The sequence below is a fragment of the Tamandua tetradactyla genome, chromosome 2, assembly GCF_023851605.1.
Source record: "Tamandua tetradactyla isolate mTamTet1 chromosome 2, mTamTet1.pri, whole genome shotgun sequence".
NCBI classification, from domain to species: domain Eukaryota; kingdom Metazoa; phylum Chordata; class Mammalia; order Pilosa; family Myrmecophagidae; genus Tamandua; species Tamandua tetradactyla.
Window position 1 is genome coordinate 198,267,309 of NC_135328.1, and position 19,253 is coordinate 198,286,561.

The window sequence follows — 19,253 nt, forward strand, 5'->3', positions numbered from 1 at the left end:
TAGCACTTTTGAGATTCTCTGGGAAGATAAATATATTAGCTCACTAGAATATTTCATTGACTCACAATATTTCTAAATAGAATTTAGAAATTGCTTCCTCAGTGTTAACAAGGATATGTTGTCAAAATAATGAATGTCTGCTTTTATTCTAAAAGGCCTCCTCAGTCCCCAGAGAAAGGAAGCACTGCAGAGACTAAGAGCCGAAATTGAAGTTTTAACAGATTCCTGGTTAGGAACTGCATTAAAGTCCTTACTTCTCATCCAGTCCAGGTATGGAAATGGTTCTTTTAGGAATCATCCTCTCAAAGACACCCTCTTTCCTGCCTCAGTTCAGGTAAGGCCATCCCCTAACATAGGGGTTGGGATAGTGATGAGAAGAATTTAAATGATGCAGAGAATATTTATGTTAGGTGGGAGGCAAGACCATATTATGCTGTTAGTTTTAAGAAGATATTTATGTATGTAACCTTTTTCCTTTTCCTTTTTTGCTCACAAAATTAAAACTCAGTAATCATAATCTACAGCCTAGGGGGATGGTCATCACTGCATCGAAGATGTATGCAGGAGACAAATCACAAATAGCCCAGCTACAAGAAGCTCTAAGAAATATACCAAATCCTACTTAGGAAGGTGTTCTAATTTGCAAGCTGCCAGAATGCAATATACCAGAAACAGAACAGCTTTTAAAAAGGAGAATTTACTAAGTTGCAAGTTTACAGTTCTAATGCCGTGAAAATTTCTAAAATATGGCAAGGTTATGAAAATATCCAAATTAAGGCACCAACAACAGGTTACCTTCACTCAAGAAAGGCTGATGAAGTTCAGGGTTTCTCTCTCATCAGAAAGGACACATGGCGAAGTCTGCTAGGTTTCTCTCCCAGCTTCTTGTTTCATGACGCTCCCCCGGGGGCGTTTTCCTTCTTCATCTCCAAAGGTCTCTGGCTGCATGGACACTAAAGCTTTTTCCAAAATGGTTCCCTCTTTTAGGGCTCCAGTAAGCAACTCTATCTTGAATGGGTGGAGACACATCTCCATGGAAACCACCTAATCAAAAGCTGCCACCTACAATTTCATGGGTCACATCTCCATGGAAATAATCAAAAAGCTCCCACCCAGCATTATTGAATGAGAATTAAAGGACATGGCTTTTCTGGGGTCCACAACAGATTCAAATTGGTACAGAAGGCAAGATGCAAAAAAAATAATACATTATAATTAGATAGATTAAGGAGATTTCAGTTTGAAGCCAAAATGGGAAACAAATGCAGTCCCTGCTCCACCAATATTCTTACTGTCTCCTCCCTCAAAGCATGAATTACAGGATACAACTTAAGAGCAAGCAGTACAGTTGACACTAAAGAGGGGTGATGTCGAGCAAAGTTAAAGAATGTGAAATAAATGTGTATTCTGAAATCTATGTTGCTGTTGTACGAGGAGTACAGAAGACTTAGGGCTCATTTGTAGGTTGAATTGCATTCAAATGAAATAACACAGTAACTGAAACCTCTGTTTTGTTTGTCTTCTAAAGCATGGTACCAGTGATATCAGCTGATGCTATTTGCTAACAAATGCACTGAATCAGAATGGTCAGAAGGGAAGTTGGACATGAATTGAGTTGCTCCTTTGTGTCCAATGTGATGGACAGAAATGATTATAATATTTGCCCGTAAATATGGAAAACAAATAAATCTGAAATAAATAAAGCATTAACTGAACATTGACACTGAACAAATATCTTATCAGGCCTTTTGAGGTTAATTTTAAATGTTAGATCATAGAGAGTTGACCCATTTGAATTTTTGCCCCCAGGTTCGTTTGGTTTCACCTTTTCTTTTCTTTTTCCTATTTCTCCCTTCCAGAAAGAATTGTGTGAATGTTCTGATTACTACCACCCAACTGGTTCCAGCCCTGGCCAAGGTTCTCCTATATGGACTAGGAGAAATCTTTCCTATTGAAAACATCTATAGTGCTACCAAAATTGGTATCGTTTCTGTTCTGTTTCTTGTCACTGACTTTACAGTAATACTTGGTATAAATCATGCATTTATAATTTACCAGCCCCTCTGTTAACTATAGCTATAATCATCACAACACAGTTTTCTCTTGATATTAGTGATGAGGTAGTTGAGGCTTAGCAATGATGTGGCATGCTCAAGGCTTCACAGATAGTAAGTGGTATAAACAGGACTCAAATTCAAGTCTGTCAGGTGCAAAACTTATCATGTTCTTTTTTTTATAATATTTGAAAGAACATATATCTAGTTTAGAAATCTATTCTGTGCCTCATTTCAGGTTTTTCTCTCTTTTCACAGAAAGATTGCTGGAGTATAATATGATAGAAAAAGCGCTGGATTCAAAATCAAAGGACTAGGATTCAAGTCTTGACTCCCTCACTTACTAGCTCTTACCTCAGGCAGATTAACTTATCTTCTGAACCTTGGTTTTCTCACATAAAATGAGAATCTACCAAAGAGGTTATGAAAATCAAATGACATTGTGTGTGTGTGGTATGTGTCTGTGTAGAGGGACTTTGTACCCCTAAAGTTATATTTAATATCAAGCATAAGAAATGATAGCTACTCAATAAATACTTCTAAATTAATTTACTAATTGGCACCAGGTTTATATAAAACCAGCTTGTTCAGCTGAGGAAGCAGCAGAATGTCTCACTCCAATCCCTATATATTCATGGTCCTGGAGAGAGAAAGAGTATGACAAACATCTCCCTACCACTCACATCCTTCAGCCTTTGATTATAACCCCTATGCCCTGATGGTAGTAAGGAAAGGGCCTTGTAGTGTAAAAGATGGGTTATTAGAAATAATTTTTATTCTACATACCTGTTAATGAACTTTCTCTATAAAAATTGTCTCCTTTATTCCTTTTTTTACCATTTTTTATTGTGAAATATAGCATATATACAAAAAAGCAATAAATTTCAAAGTATATTTTAACAAGTAGTTATAGAATAGATTCAAAGTTTGATATGGGTTACAGTTCCACAATTTCAGGTTTTTCCTTCTAATTGCTCCAAGATACTAGAGATTAAAAAGAAATATCAGTATAATGATTCAATAGTCAGACTCACTTGTTAAATTCTAACTTCTCTGTTATAAATCCTCTTTCTCCTTTGATCTTTATCCTAATCTTTGGGAATATTTGGGTTATGCTCATTCTAACTTTTTTCTTGTTGTAAAGGGTATCGATAGTATGGGATAGGAAGATGGAACTAGTTGATGTTCTTGAAGAGATTGGCGTCTCTGGGTTTCAGGATTTATCTGGCCTAGGAACCACTAGATATGTTCAAATACGTTTTTCTGAAACATAAACTTAGTGTATGCAACTCCTGTAGGATCTCACATAGAGCCCTGGGTGTTCTATAGGGTTAACAGGAATGATGTTGGAGTTTGGCAAACCATGGCAATTAGCAATACCTAGCTGTAACTTCCATAAGAGTAGCCCCGAGAGTAGCCTCTCAACTCTATCTGCTACCCACTAATATCTTATTTTGTTACATTTCTTATCCCTCTTTTGGTCAGAAAAGCATTGTCGATCCCAAGGTACCAGGGCCAGGCTCATCCCTAGGAGTCATGTCCCACGTTGCCAGGGAGACTCATACCCCTGGACAACATGTCCCACATAGTGGGAAAGATAATGATTTTATTAGCAGATTTGGGTTTAGAGAGAGGACTCATTCTGAGCAACAAAAGAGGTTCTCAGGAAGTAACTCTTAGATATAATTATAGGTGGGCTTAGCTTCTCCACTACAGAAATAAGTTTCATAAGAACAAACCTGAAGAGGTTTGGGCTCTTGGCCTATTAATTTGGGAGTTCCCAGTGTTTGAAAAAGTATCAGGGATTTCCCAGGTGGGAAAGTTTAATAGTTCTGTATTTTTTTCTCCTGTCCTTCAAGGGACTTTATCAATACTTTTTTTTTTTTTAGTTTTTTGTTGTAAAATAGAACACATACAAAGCAAAGAAAGAAAAAACAATTTTCAAAGCACATTTCAACAAGTAGTTTCAGAACAGATCCCATAGTTTGTCATCTGCTAGCATTCTACCACCTCAGATTTTTCCTTCTAGCTACTTCAAAACACTGGAGACCAGAAAGACTATTCAAATAGTGATTCAGCAGCCATACTTATTTGTTAAATTCTGTTTTCTTTGTTATACCTCCTCCTCCTCATCTGATCCCTCTCCCACTCTTTGTAGGCAATGCCTGTTCTGATTGTCATGTTGAGAAGAGGTGTCCACTCTAAATAATAGGGGAATGTAGTTGATAATCTTGGAGAGGCTGGTCCCTCTGGGTTTCTAGATTCCTAGAAGAGACTTAGGAACCATCTGGGAAATATTTTTTCTGGAAAGCAAGCTTAGTACATTAAACCTTTATGGAGTCTCAGTTTGAGCCTTAGGTATTCTTCAGGGTCAACATGAGTGACCTTGGTTAGAGTTTAGCAAGCCATGGCAATTAGCACTATCTAATTGAAGCTTGCGTTAGAATAGCCTCCACTGTAGTCTCTTGACTCTGTTTGATGGCTCTTGGCCTCTAACACCTTATTTTATTACACTTTTCCCCCTTTTGTTCTGGCAGGTGTTGCTGATCCCACAATGCCAGGGCCAGACTCATCCCCGGATGATATGCCTCATGTAGTCAGGGAAATACTTACCTCTGAATGTCACGTCCCATGTGGGGCTGGTGGGGAGTGGGGTGGGGGTCGGCGGTGATGATTTTTCTTGCAGAGTGGGCTTAGTGAGAGCCACATGTGAGCAACAAAAGTGGTTTCCTTGTTATGGGTAGTCTTAGCTTCTCCCCTACACAAATAAGTTTCATAAAGCAAGCCTCAAAATCAAGGGCCTGGCCTGTTTTCTTATGAGTCCCCAGTGTTTGAGAGGATACCCAATTTTCCCAGATAGAAAAGTTTAATAGTGCTACATATATATTTTTTATTTATTTTATCAGCCCACCATAGTATGAGCTGTATCCTGGTATTACATTAAGCTATATAAAATTACAAGACCTCATTCCCATTCTGGACTCCATGAGTTTGGATTATTTAAATGGGCTATCCATGCAGGTTGATATAGGTTATGTGTTACCTAAGTTCTGAACATAATAAACCTCTCTGCCTTTGGTCTCATATGGTAGGTAAAGGGCTAGAGTTCATATACTATCATCTTTTATCCCGTATTCTGATTTACCTTAGACCTGGACAGATTGACTTTGTTTTTACTTCTAGTTGAGATTTGATCTCTTTTTTGGTTACTTTAACTGTTATTATATATAGCTATGTTAACTTTCAAAGCTGTAGCTCCCATTTCTAAGTCTTAGGTGTCACACAGTTACACAAAGTTCCAGAATCTAGAACTACATATACAACTTCAGACTAAATGTGACTGCTATAAGGACTTACGATCTGGGCTCCAATTTCTTTACAAGTATTTTCTGAAAGAGACCTTAGCATATCTGTTCTTTTGTTTCTGGCTTTTTTTGCACAGTACATTGTTCATTGTGTGCCTCTCCAGGTCCTTCCCTTTTGTAGCTGCACCATATTCGATCATACGAATGTATTATAGTTCACCAATCTGCTTCTCAGTCATTGTAGTCTTCAACACCCTCCATGTATTGGACATCATGGATATTGTCCAAAATAAACAAACCATATTTTTTGTTTTAACAAACCAAAATAAACATACTATCATCAAGATACTGCTGATAGTATCCTCACTTGGTTGTACAATCAGCAGCTCTCTCAATTTTAGAGAATTTTCATTGGTCCATAGTGACAACAAACTGACAGGCAGAATGTCACCAACTATCAGATCAAAACTACCCCTTACCACTTGTCCCTCCCGCCACCAATTAGTTACCCTTAATATTGCTGTGGTACTATTGATGTCTTCCTGTTAACTACTGGCCATAACATGTACTATTAGTTTTCCCCCATAGCACTCTACTGTTGATTCTCTGTCCACTATCAAACATACTCCATCATATGTATATACCACATTTTGTTTATCCACTCATCTGTAATGGGCACTTGGATTGTTTACATTTTTTGGAAATGGTGAACAGAGCCACTATGAACATCAGTGTGCAAATGTCTATTCGTGTCACTACTTTTGGCTCTTTTTTGGGTCTTTACCAAGTATGGTATTGTCTGGGTCATACTCGATATTTTGTGTGAGATTAAAGCAGTGAGATCATTTGCCGTATTGGCTGAGAGAGAGAGGCTACATCTGGCAACAAAAGAGGTTTTCTGGGGGTGATTCCTAGGCCTAATTTTAAGTAGGCTTGGCCAATCCTTTGTGGGGATGTTTCATAGGGACAAACCCTAGATGGAGGGCAGGGCCTGTTGATTTGGTTGTCCCCACTGCTTGCGAGAATATCAGAAATTCTCCAAATGAGGAAGTTAAATTTTTCCCCCTTTCTCCCCGTTCCCCCAGAGGGACTTTACAAATACTTCTTTATTCAGTGTTCAAATCACTCAGGGATTTACAGGACATCACATGAACCTAGATAAACCTACAAAATCTCATGCCCTATTCAAGATTCCATGTACTTATGGTGTTCAATTAAACTGTCCGTATAAGTTAAATTAGGAAATGCACATGTCAAAATATAAATTTTGTACCAAATAAAATCTCTTGCTTTAGTCTCACACTCTAGTTGAAGTTTTAAAATATGAATGACCATCTATTTTCAACACCCTGCAATATTGATGTTCCTTTATTCTTCTTCATGCAGAAACATTTTTAATCTGTACAGTCACTATCATTGTACACTCTAGGCATTCTTAGATTATACCAGCTCAGTCTTTGTCATCTATCTTTCCTTCTGCTTTCATATATGCCCCCAGCCCTCCTCCCTTATCATTCTCACATTCAGCTTCATTCAGTGTACTTACATTATTGTGCTACAGTCAGGTAGTATTGTGCTATCCATTTCTGAATTTTTGCAGTCAGTCCTGTTGCACAGTCTGTATCCCTTCAGCTTTAAGTACCCAATCTCTACGCTATTTCTATCTCCTCATAACCTGTTCTTAATTGAAATTCTCCAAGTTCACTCCTTAATGTTAGTTCATGTCAGTGAGACCATACAGTATTTGTCCTTTTGTTTCTGGCTAATCTCACTCAGCATAATATCCTCAAGGTCCATCCATGTTGTTGCATACTTCATAACTTTATTCTGTCTTACAACTGCATATTATTCTTATAAATTTTGTACCAAATAAACATTTTTTGCTTTAGTCTCACACGTAAGTTAAAGTTTTAAATAAATATTTTATTTTTTTGTTGTAATTGTAAATTGAATTTTTTTTATTTCTGCCTCAGATGCTCATTTCTAATATGTAGAAACAGCTACAGATTTTTGAGTGTTGATCTTGTAGTCTGCCATTTTGATGTACTCATTTATTAGCTCAAGTAGTTTTGCTATGGATTTTTCGGAGTTTTTGACAATATATCATCTGCAAACAGTGCGAGTTTTACTTCTTCCTTTCCAATTTTGATGCCTTGTATTTCTTTTTCCTGTCTAATTGCGCTGGCTAGAACTTTCAACACAATGTTGAATAATAGTGATGACATCCTTGTCTTGTTCCAGATCTTAAGGGGAAAGCTTTCAGTTTTTCCCATTGAGGATGATGCTAGCTGTGGCTTTTTCATATATTCCCTTTATCGTGTTGAGGAAGTTTCCTTCTATTCCTGTCCTTTGAAGTGTTTTCAATAAGGAAGGATGTTGAATTTTCTTAAATGCCTTTTCTGCATCAATCAAAATAATCATTTGGTTTTTCTGCATTGATTTGTTGATATGGTGTATTACATGAATTGATTTTCTTATGTTGAAGCATCCTTGCATACCTGTGATGAATCCTACTTGGTCATGGTGTATAATTCTTTTAATGTGCTGCTGGATTCTATTTGCAAGAATTTTGTTGAGGATTTTTGCATCTATATTCATTAGAGAGATTGGTCTATAATTTTCTTGTAGTGTCGTTGTCTGGCTTTTGTATGAGGGTGATGTTGGCTTCATCGGATGAGTTTGGTAGTCTTCCCTCCTCTTCAATTTTTTGAATTGTTTGAGCAGGATTGGTACTAATTCTCTCTTGAATGCTTGATAGAATTCACACGTGAAGCCATCTGGTCCTGGATTTTTCTTTTGGGGGAGCTTCTTAATGAATGATTCTATTTCTTTACTTGTGATTGGTTTGTTGAGGTCATCTATTTCTTCTTGAGTCAATGTTGGCTATTCATGCCTTTCTAGAAAGTTGTCCATTTCACCTACATTGTCAAGTTTACTAGCATAAAGTTGTTCATGGTATCCTCTCATTACCTCCTTTATTTCTGCAGGGTCAGTGGTTATATCTCTTCCATTTCCAATCATATTTATATGCATCCTCTCTCTTCTTTTTGTCAACCTTGCTAAGGGTCCATCGGTCTTATCAGTATTGATTTTCTTATAGAACCAACTTCTGGTTTTGTGGATTTTCTCTATTGTTTTCATGTTCTTAATTTGATTTATTTATGCTCTAATCTTCATTATTTCTTTCCTTTTGCTTGCTTTGGAGTTAGTTTGCTGTTCTTCCTCTAGTTCTTCCAAGTGAACAGTTAATTCCTCGATTTTTGCTGTTCTTTTTTGATATAGGCATTTAGGGCAATAAATTTCCCTCTTAGCACTGCCTTTGCTGCTTCCCATAAATTTTGATATGTTGTGTTTTCATTTTCATTTGCCTCGAGATATTTACTGATTTCTCTTGTGATTTCTTCCTTGCCCCACTGGTTGTTTACGAGTGTGTTGTTTAGCCTCCATATATTGTGAATTTTCTGGCCCTCTGCCTGTTACTGATTTCCAGCTTCATTCTATTATGATCCCAGAAAGTATTTTGTACAATCTTTTTAAATTTATTAAGACTTGCTTTGTGACCCAGCATAGTCTGTCCTTGAGAATGATCCATGAACACTTGAGAAAAAGGTGTATCCTGCTGTTGTGGGGTGTAATGTTCTGTAAATGTCTGTTAAGTCTAATTCGTTTATTGTATTATTCAAATTCTCTGTTTCTTTATTAATCCTCTGTCTAGATATTCTGTCCATTGATGAGAGCAGGGAATTAAAGTCTCCAGTTATTATGGTAGATGTGTCTCTTTCTCTTTTCAGTGTTTTCAGGGTTTGCCTCATGTATTTTGGAGCACTCTGGCTTGGTGCATAAATATTTATGACTATTACATCTTCTTGTTGAATTGTTCCTTTTATTAATACATAGTGTCCTTCTTTGTCTCTTTTAATTGTTTTACATTTGAAGTCTAATTTGTTGTATATTAGTATAGCTACTCCTGCTCTTTTCCAGTTGTTGTTTGCATGAAATATCTTTTCTCAACCTGTGTCTGTCCTTGGGTCTAAAATGCATCTCCTATAGACACCATATAGATGGGTCCTGTTTTTAATCTATTCTGCCAGTTTTGTGTTTTAATTGGAGAGTTTAATCCATTAACATTTAGTGTTATTACTGTAAGGGCAGTACTTTCTTCTACCGTTTTGCCTTTTGGATTTTATATGTCATATCTATTTTTTTTCCCTCTTTTTACCTTACTAATAGTCTTCATTGCTATACTATTCTTCACCTCTCTCTCCTGTGTTTTCTTATCTGCCACTAGTGCTCCCTTTAGTATTTCTTGCAGAGCCAATCTCTTGGTCACAAATTCTCTCAGTGATTTTTTTGTCTGAAAATGTTTTAATTTCCCCCTCATTTTTGAGGGACAATTTTGCTGGATATAGAATTTTTGGTTGGCAGTTTTTCTCTTTTAGAATCTTAAATATATCATAGCGTTGTCTTCTCACCTCTATGGTTTCTGCTGAGAAATCTACGCATAGTCTTATTGGACTTCCCTTGTATGTGATGAATTGCTTTTCTCTTGCTGCTTTCAAGATTCTCTCTTTCTCTTTGACATCTGACATTCTGATTAGCAAGTGTCTTGGAGTACGTCTACTTGGATCTGTTCTGTTTGGGGTACCCTGTACTTCTTGGATCTGTAATTTTATGTCTTTCATAAGAAAAGGGAAATTTTCGGTGATAATTTCCTCCATTAGTCTTTCTCCTCCTTTTCCCTTCTCTTCTTCTTCTGGGACACCAACAACATGTATATTCATGTGCTTCTTGTTGTCATTCAGTTCCCTGAGTCCCTGCTCATATTTTTCTATTTTTTTCCCTGTGTTTTGTTTTGCTTGACAGATTACAGATGTCCCATCCTTCAGTTCACTAATCCTTTCTTCTGCCTCTTCAAATCTAATGTTGTAGGTTTCCATTGTTTTTTTTATCTCTTCTTCTGTGCCTTTGATTTCCATAAGTTCTGTGATTTGTTTTTTTCAGACTTTCTATTTCTTCTTTTTGTTCACGCTTTGCCTTCTTTATATCCTCCCTCAACTCATTGATTTGATGTTTGATGAGATTTTCCACATCTGTTTGACCATCCTGAATTAATTGTTTCAACTCCTGTATCTCATTTGAATTTTTGGTTTGGTTCCTTTGACTGGGCCATATCTTCAGCTTTCCTAATATAACTCATTATTTTTTCTGCTGGCGTCTAGACATTTGATTTCCTTAATTAGTTTATTCTGGAGATTGTTTTCATTTTTCACCCAGGATTTTTGCTGGGTGGCTTTGTTCTCTGTCTGTTCTTTGACATTCCGGGCAGCATATTCTAGACTTCTAGCATAGGTTTTATTTAACGGATCAGAATTTTTCAGTTTTTGTTTTCTCATTTCTTACCCTGCCTATGTGGAGCCTTTTTTTACTTAGGAAGGTCTATTTAGATGTTATAGATATATAGATACTTAGATATTATAAACCCCAGTCAGATTTTCCCAGACCAGACTGGCATCCTCTCAGGAAGAAAGAGTCACCTGCATCAGTTTTCGGGGGGTGAGACCCAGCAGGCTGACAGACTTTCCTATGAAGCCTCCTGACTTTGTGCTGTTACTATCCTGCTCAGTATGTGGCACTTGTCTGCCTGCCTTTTCCCACCAGTATAAAGTGATGTGTGCCTTTAACTTCAGCCGACTCTCCTGTTGGGGGGGATGTTTTAAACAGAGAAGAGGTTGTAAGCTGGCTTTAATTGCCTCAGTTTTCTAGTACCTGGGGTCTGAATTCCTTGAAGGAGGGATTCCACCTGAGCTGGGTCCCACCTTTCTCCTGGGGAAGGCACAGACTCCAGGGAATAAATTCCTCTCACCTGACCAGCCTCTTTGTTTCTCAGAGAAGCTTAATTTCGCCCTTGCCTGGGGCAGTTGGAGCCTGAGAAGTCTTGCAGTTCTATCTGAACTCCTGTTCAGATGACTGATTAAATCTTTTTACTTGTGATTGCTTTGTTGAGATTTGTTTCTTCTCCAGTCAGTGTATACTGTTTGTGTGTCTCTAGAAATTTGTCCATTTTAACTAAGTCATCAAGTTTGTTGGCGTATCATGGTATCCTCTTAAGATTTTTTTTTTCTTCAGAGTCCGTCTGAAGAAATAAAAACACCCCCTACCCCCTTTCTGATTTTGTTTATTTGCATGCTCTCTCTGTTTACCTTTGTCAGCCTAGTCAGGGATCCATCAGTTTTACTGATCTTCTCAAAGAACCAACCTCTAGTTTTGTTGATTCCATCTATTGTTTTTTTGTTCTCAAATTCATTTATTTCTGCTTTAATCTTTGTTATTTCTCTTCTTTTATTTGCTTTGGGATTAGTTTGCTGTTCTTTCTGTAGTGCCTCCAGGTCAACAGTTAAGTCCTAGATTTTTACCATTTCTTCTTTTTTTTTAAAATTTATTTATTAATTAAAAAATAAAGAAACAAAATAAAACATCAACATACATAATCAGTAATTCACAATATCATCACTTAGTTGCATATTCATCATTTCTTAGAACATTTGCATTAATTCAGAAAAAAGAAATAAAAAGACAATAGCAAAAGAAATAAAACGAACACAGGAAAGAAAAGAAAAAAAACATTATACCTACCATACCCTTTAGCCCTTGCTTTCATTGATCACTAGCATTTAAACTAAATTTATTTTAGCATTTGTTCCCCCTATTATTTATTTTTATTCCATATGTTCTACTCCTTTGTTGACAAGGTAGATAAAAGGAGCATCAGACACAAGGTTTTCACAATCACACAGTCACATTGTGACAGCTGTATCATTATTCAATCATCCTCAAGAAACATGGCTACTGGAACACAGCTCTACATTTTCAGGCAGTTCCCTCCAGCCTCTCCATTACATCTTGAATAACAAGATGATATCTACTTGATGCATAAGAATAACCTCCAGGATAACCTCTCGACTCTGTTTGGAATCTCTCAGCCATTGACACTTTGTCTCATTTCCCTCTTCCCCCTTTTGGTTGAGAAGGTTTTCTCAATCCCTTGATGCTAAGTCTCAGCTCATTCTAGGGTTTTTCTCAATCCCTTGATGCCTGGTCTCAGCTCATTCCAAGATCTCTGTCCCATGTTGCCCGGAAGGTCCACACCCCTGGGAGTCATGTCCCACGTAGAGAAGGGTAGGGTGGTGAGACTGCTCGTTGTGTTGGCTGGAGATAGAGGCACATCTGAGCAACAAAAGAGGCTCTCTTGGGGGTGACTCTTAGGCCTAAATTTTAAGTAGACTTGACCTATCCTTTGCGGGGTTAAGTTTCATATGAACAAACCCCAAGACTGGGGGCTCAGCCTATAGCTTTGATTGTCCACAGTGCTTGTGAGAATATCAAGAATTCAACTTGGGAAAGTTGAATTTCTCCCCGTTCTCACCATTCCCCGAAGGGGGCTTTGCAGATACTTTTCCAGTCACTGATCGATTCACTCTGGGATTCATCAGGGCATCACTCTGGACAAACCAGCAAAATCTCATGTCCTATCTGAGATTCCAAGTACTTATGGCATTCAATCAAACTGTTTCTTCTTTTTTAATATAGGCATTTAGGGCAATCAATTTCTCTTTTAGTAGTGCCTTTGCTGCATCCCATAAGTTCTGTTATGTTGCATTCTCATTTTCATTCATCTTCAGATATTTACCAGTTTCTCTTGAAATTTCTTCTTTGACCCAATGATTGTTTAAGAGTGTGTTATTTAATCTCAATATATTTATGAAAGTTCTGGTTTTTTGGTGGTTATTGATGTCCAGCTTCATTCAATTGTGGTCAGAGAAAGTTATTTGGACAATTTAATCTTTTTAAGTTTATTAAGACCTGTTGTGTGCCCCAGCATATAATCTATCCTGGAGAACATTCCATGTGCACTAGAAAAAAATGTATATCTTTTGTGTTTTGGGTATAACAGTCTATATATGTCTGTTACATTTGACTCATTTATCACATTGTTTAGGTTCTTTTTCCTTGTTGATCCTCTGTTTGGTTGTTCTATCTATAGAGGAGAGTGGTATATTGAAGTCTCCCACTATTATTGCTGAAACATCTATAGCTCTCTTCAGTTTTGCTAATATTTGCCTCATATTCTGTAGCTCCTTGATAGGGAGCATAAACATTTATGATTGTTATTTCTTCTTAGTGAACTGTCCCTTTAATTAATATGTAGTGCCTTTCCTTGTCTCTTATGATATCTTTAGATTTAAAGTCTGTTTTGTTTGATATTAATATAGCTACTCCTCTTTGTTTTTGGTTACATTTACAGCTTGCATGGAACATGTTTTTCCTTTCCTTCACTTTCAGTCTATTTGTATCCTTGGGTCTGAGATGAGTCTCTTGTAAGCAGCATATAGATGGATCATATTTTTTAATCCATTCTCTAAGTCTATGTATTTTAATTGGTGAGTTTAATCCGTCCACATTCAAAGTTAACAGCCAACAGTTCTTGAATCTACTATTGTATCCTTTTTATTTTTATCTGTCAGATCTATATATTCTTTTCCCTCTTTTTCATTTTATCCTTTAAGTTACCCTTAGTGATACTCTTCAATTCTGTGCCCTCCTCCCAACAACCCTCTCCTGTCTTTTTTTTTTTTTTTTCAGCCATCAGGGCTCCCTTTAGTATTCCTTATAGGACCAGTCTCTTGTTGACAGATTCTCTCAGTCTTTGTCCATCAGTAAAATTTTTAATCTCTCCCTCACTTTTGAAGGACTACTTAGCCGGATAAAGAAATTCTTGGCTGGAAGTCTTTCTCTTTCAGAATCTTAAATATATCATATCACTGTCTTCTCACCACCATGGTGTCTATTGAGTAGTTTGAATTTAGTCTTATTATTACACGATTTCCCTTGTGTGTGGTGAATCACTTTTCTCTTGGTACTGTCAGGACTTTCTGTTTCTCCTTAGCATTTGAGTGTGATTAATATTTGTCTTGGAGTAGGTCTGTTTGGATTTAATCTATTTGGGGTTCATTGGGCTTCTTTGATTTTCATATTTATTTCTTTTATAAGTGTTGGAAAGTTTTCCCCCATTATCTCCTCAAGAGAGGAGATAATGGGGGAAAACTCCTTCTGGGACTCTTCTCCTTCTGGGACATCATCTTATATTTGTGTGCTTTATGTTGTCCATTATTTTCCTGAGATCCAATTCCAATTTTTTAATCTTTTTTGCCATTTCTTCTGTGTGTTCGAATTCGGTGTCCTAGCCTCTAATTTTCTTATTCTTTCTTCTGCCTCTTCAAATCTGGTTTGTCTGTCTTGTCTCTATTATATTTTTAGTTTGATCTACAGTATCTGTCATCTCTGTGAGATCCACTATTTTTCTGTTTATTCTTTCAAATTCTTCCTTATGCCTTTCTGGTATCTTCTTGATATCCTTTATGTCATTAGCCAACCCATTAAATTTATTTAGTAGAGGGCGGACAACTGTGGCTCAGTGGCAGAGTTTTCGCCCTCCGTGCCAGAGACCCGGGTTCGATTCTCGGAGCCTGCCATGTCAAAAAAAAAAATTATTTAGTAGGTTTGTATGAACAGTCTTTGGTTAGTCCTTACAAATTCTCTGTCCTCTGGTGTTGTCATTTGGTCATTTGGCTGGACCATATCTGCCTTCATGTGCTTTTTGATTTTCTGTTGGCTTCAAGGCATTTGATTATCTTGATAAGATTCTTCTGAAAATTGATTTCCCTTGCTTGTCTAAGGTTTTGCATTTGCTTGGGTTTGCACTGAAGGTCTCCTTTTGCTCTTAGTTTATCAGTAATTCTCTGCCAGACTAAGGCTGGGATCTCAGCAGGAGGTGCAGCAGTACTTGAAGAGCTCTTGAAATCTAGGCAGATAGGCAGTTTGTCAGACTGGATTTTCCATGTCACCCCAGCAGATGGCGCTCTTGAGCCACCTCTTCCCATCAGACCCGCCACTCCCCAACTCAGGCAGCTGGCTGAGCAGGATGGAAACCCGTGTAATTCCAGCCAAGGTGGCTGTTCTTGGTGCACTTTGGCAGAGAATCTGCTTGTGGGTCTGGTGGTTGCCAGACTCCCACTTGGATTGAACTTAGGCTGTGGGACTGATTATTTCAAATGCTACTACACTCAGCCAACCTGGAAAAGCCAAAAAGAAAAGTGGTTCCTTTCCTCAGCCATGCCTCTCCATTATGCACACCTGAGGGCACCAGGCCTCCATAGGGAAAGGGAAGTAGTAGCAGGACCCATTGAGTCTTTTTCTATGGCCAGTTGTCAGACCAACTCCACCTCCTCCAAAAAGGAGAACCGCCTAGTCTGTGCCAGACACCAGGTTCCCACAGTGGCCTGTCTCAGGTATCGGGCAGGCTCTGTGCACTGGCTAGAAGGTCTCTGTGTGCAGGCAATTCAAGCCTACTGGCTCTGGGTTTACCACAGGAGCTCCTGACTTCTGAGCTGAGAGGGAAGATCTCCCAAGCTTGCTGTGGAGGCTGGCCCCGTTCCTTCAGAACTGGCTTTTTCCTGTGCACCACCACTTGCCCCAGGTAGAGTCACAACTAAGTACACCCACCCCATTTTTTCCATCCCAATCTCTCCACTTTTTCATTCAGGACCTCCCTATATAGTATAGAAGACCCTTTCTGCTCCCTTGCACCCTGAAACTGCTGTCCCAGTCAAGAGCAGGGGTGAACTCAGCCTATCCTATTCTGCCATCCTGTGTCTAATTTTTAAATACCCCAGGATCTGTTAGGGTCAGTCATAAGCCCACCAGATTTTATTTACATGTTTTCCTTTCTTCATTCATTCATTCAGTAAATAATTAATTATTGAATACCTTTTATGTGCCAGGCATTGTACTAGGTACTGAAGATATAGCAGGGAGAAAATAAACAAATTAGTTATAATTGTGTCAGAACGTGACAAGTGCTGTGGATAAAAAAAAAAATCAAGCAGAAGAAGATGGTTTTAAATAGAATAACTAGGGAAGTCCTTTATGAAAGTATTATTTAAGCAGAGACATACAGAAGATGAGAGAATGAGACATTAGCATATACCTCATGTATTAGTTAGGGTTCTCTAGAGAAACAGAATCAACAGGGAATACTCGCAAGTATAAAATTTATAAAAGTATCTCATGTGACCGTGGGAATGCAGAGTCCAAAATCCGCAGGGCAGACTGTGAAGCCAACAATTCCAGTGGAGGGTCTGGACGAACTCCACAGCAGAAGCTTGCCAGCCGAAGCAGGAAGAGAGCCTGTCTCTTCTGAATCCTCCTTAAAAGGCTTCCAGTGATTAGATTGAACATCATCATTGCAGAAGACACTCCCCTTTGGCTGATTACAAATGGAATCAGCTGTGGATGCAGCTGACATGATCATGATTTAATTCTATGAAATGTCCTCATCAAAACAGACAGGCCAGCGTTTGCCCAACCAGACAAACAGGTACCACCACTTGGCCAAGTTAACACATGAACCTGACCATGACACCTGGGAAAGGAGCATGCCAAAGAGAGGGAGCCAGCAAATGGAAATGGTTGGAGGCATGTTCAAGGAAGAGTGAGAGAGGAAGAATATTAAGAAATAAGATCAGATAAGTTGAAGGAATGGGGTGGGGGGGATCATGAAGGGCCTGATAGATTAAGGCTTTGGCTTTTATTCTGATGAAATTCTGTTGTGATACTTTGAGCAGAAGAGTGACATGATCTGACTTATATTTTAAACAGATCAGTCTAGCTGCTGTGTAGGGTCTTAAAGAGAATAGCTGAGAAATAAATTAGGAGGTTATTACAGTAATCCAGCATGGGTGGCTTCAACCAGATGGTACTAGTGAAGGCTGAGTAGTAGTCATTACTAGATACAGTAGGATGGCAGAGCTGACGGGATTTGCTAATAGTTTGGATGTAGAATGTGAATAAAAATGAAGTAAAGGGTGACTCCAAAGATTTTGCATTAAGCAACTGAAGGATGCCATTTCCTGAGAGGGAGAAGACTGGGAGAAAAATCAGAAGTTCAGTTTTAGACATGTTGAGTCTGAGATACATCCAAATGGATATATCCAGTAGGCAGTTGGTTATCTGGATTCCGGGGGACATAGAAGAGATACTGGCTGGAGAGAGAAAATTGGGAATAACATATTAAACACAAATCTGGAGATAGAAAAAAGCCAGAACCATTCTCACTTTAGAACAGCATAAGACTGCTTGAAAATAACTTGTTTGTTGAGTCTCTGCTCAGTAAAAGTGACAGACACTGCCCTGAACAATTTTTGTAGGTTTTCTGTAGTCCCAACAATCCTGCAAAATACTATGATTCCCATTTTATAGATGAGGAAACTAAACCACTGAGAACTTGTACAGAATTACTGAGTAAGTGGCAGAAAGTTCAGCCTTAATCTATTTAATTGCAAAACCCATACTGTTGCCACTATTATGTGCTGCTGCCAACTTTGCCTTTGCCATCCTTGAGGAGTAAGAATTCATGTCCCACTACCCTAGAAATAGAAAAAAATAACATATGCCTTATACTTCCTATCAAAGGAAAACAAAATAAGTGTATTATATATATATGTGATCATAAAGTTGGGATCTAAATGCCTAGTTCTCATTTTCCTCTCTCTAGCACTAAGAAAGTTTCTTTAGTTTATTTAACTCTGTGAGCCTCATTTTCTTCATTTGCAGAATGGGAATAATGCCTTTAATCTCACAGACTTATTATAAGTAAGGAATATTTGGGATTATTTGTGGTAGAAGGTGGGAGGTTTTATTTGAATGTGCATATACTTTTCTAATGTTTTATGATGAAAATTTTGAAATATAATACAGAAAAGTTAAAAGAATTTTACAGTGAACACTCATATGTATGTCCTAGATTTTTCCATCTTCACGTCATTTTGTAGATGGATGACAGTGTCACATTTTTACAGATGAAATTGTGACTCTGAGTTTTATATGCCCACAGTCACAGAACTGATAATTGGTAGAACTTAGATTTAAATAGTTCTGTCATACTCCTTCCAAGTCAGAGTTTTCTTAACCCAGTAGGAGGTAGAGACAAGTCTTGATTTATGACTCAATCTTCTGTACATTTATAATTCTTATGAATGAGAATATACCAATTAGTAAAAATTAATAAAACTACATTAGCAAAAATAGCTCAATCCTACCATACTGACTACCTCTCAACATTTTGGTATAAGTCCATTCATATTTTTACCTCACATTGATAAAATTTTTAACAGAAACCGATCACATCATACAGATTGCCTTCTAACTAGTTTTTTTCCCCCACTTAATATATTCTTATATGTCCCTCCATGGCAGTCAGTATAGATTTGTACAAAATCATTTTTATTTTATTCATTCATTCAGGAACTATGTATTGAACCCCTGCTGTGTGCCAGGTACTGCCAAGGCACTAAAAATATGGCAGTGATAGTCCCTTGAGGGACTGGAGAAAAAAATATGGAAATATTAAATTTTTCCATCTGGGAAATCTCTAGTATTCTCTCAAATATTAGGGACTCTGAAGTGAATAGGCCAAGCCCTAAATCTTGAGTATTGTTCTTATGGAACTTAGTTCGGTAGTGGAGAAGCTAAACCTACCTATCGTTATGCCTATGAGTTAGTTGCCTCCAAGAAACCTCTTGGGTTGCTCAGATGTGGCCTCTCTCTCTCTCTAAGCCCAACTCTGCAAGGAAAATCATTGTCCTCCTCCCCATGGGACATGACATTTAGGGGTAAAAGTCTCAGGGACAGTAGCGGACCTGACTCTCAGGGTTGAGTTTAGTCCTGGCATCAAGGAATCGACAGTGCCTTTCAGACTAAAAAGGGAAAAGAAATGTAACAAAGTAAGATATCAGTGGCTAAGCGATTTCAAATGGAGTTGAGAGGCTATTCTGGAGGC

General features: G+C 37.9%; 1 protein-coding gene across 8 annotated transcripts in view; it reads left to right on the top strand.

The window, feature by feature from the left end:
- The window catches only part of EYA3 (EYA transcriptional coactivator and phosphatase 3), a 135,615-nt gene that overhangs the window by 106,725 nt on the left and 9,637 nt on the right, over window positions 1-19,253 (top strand). For 6 of the 8 annotated variants that reach the window (XM_077150632.1, XM_077150635.1, XM_077150631.1 and 3 more), the window contains 2 exons: window positions 156-270; window positions 1,860-1,981. In XM_077150632.1, the coding sequence (XP_077006747.1) occupies window positions 156-270; window positions 1,860-1,981 (237 nt within the window). Of the gene's footprint in view, window positions 1-155; window positions 271-1,859; window positions 1,982-2,312; window positions 2,508-19,253 lie in introns of all 8 variants that reach the window. The other 2 variants (XR_013171140.1, XR_013171139.1) reach the window with 2 other exon arrangements.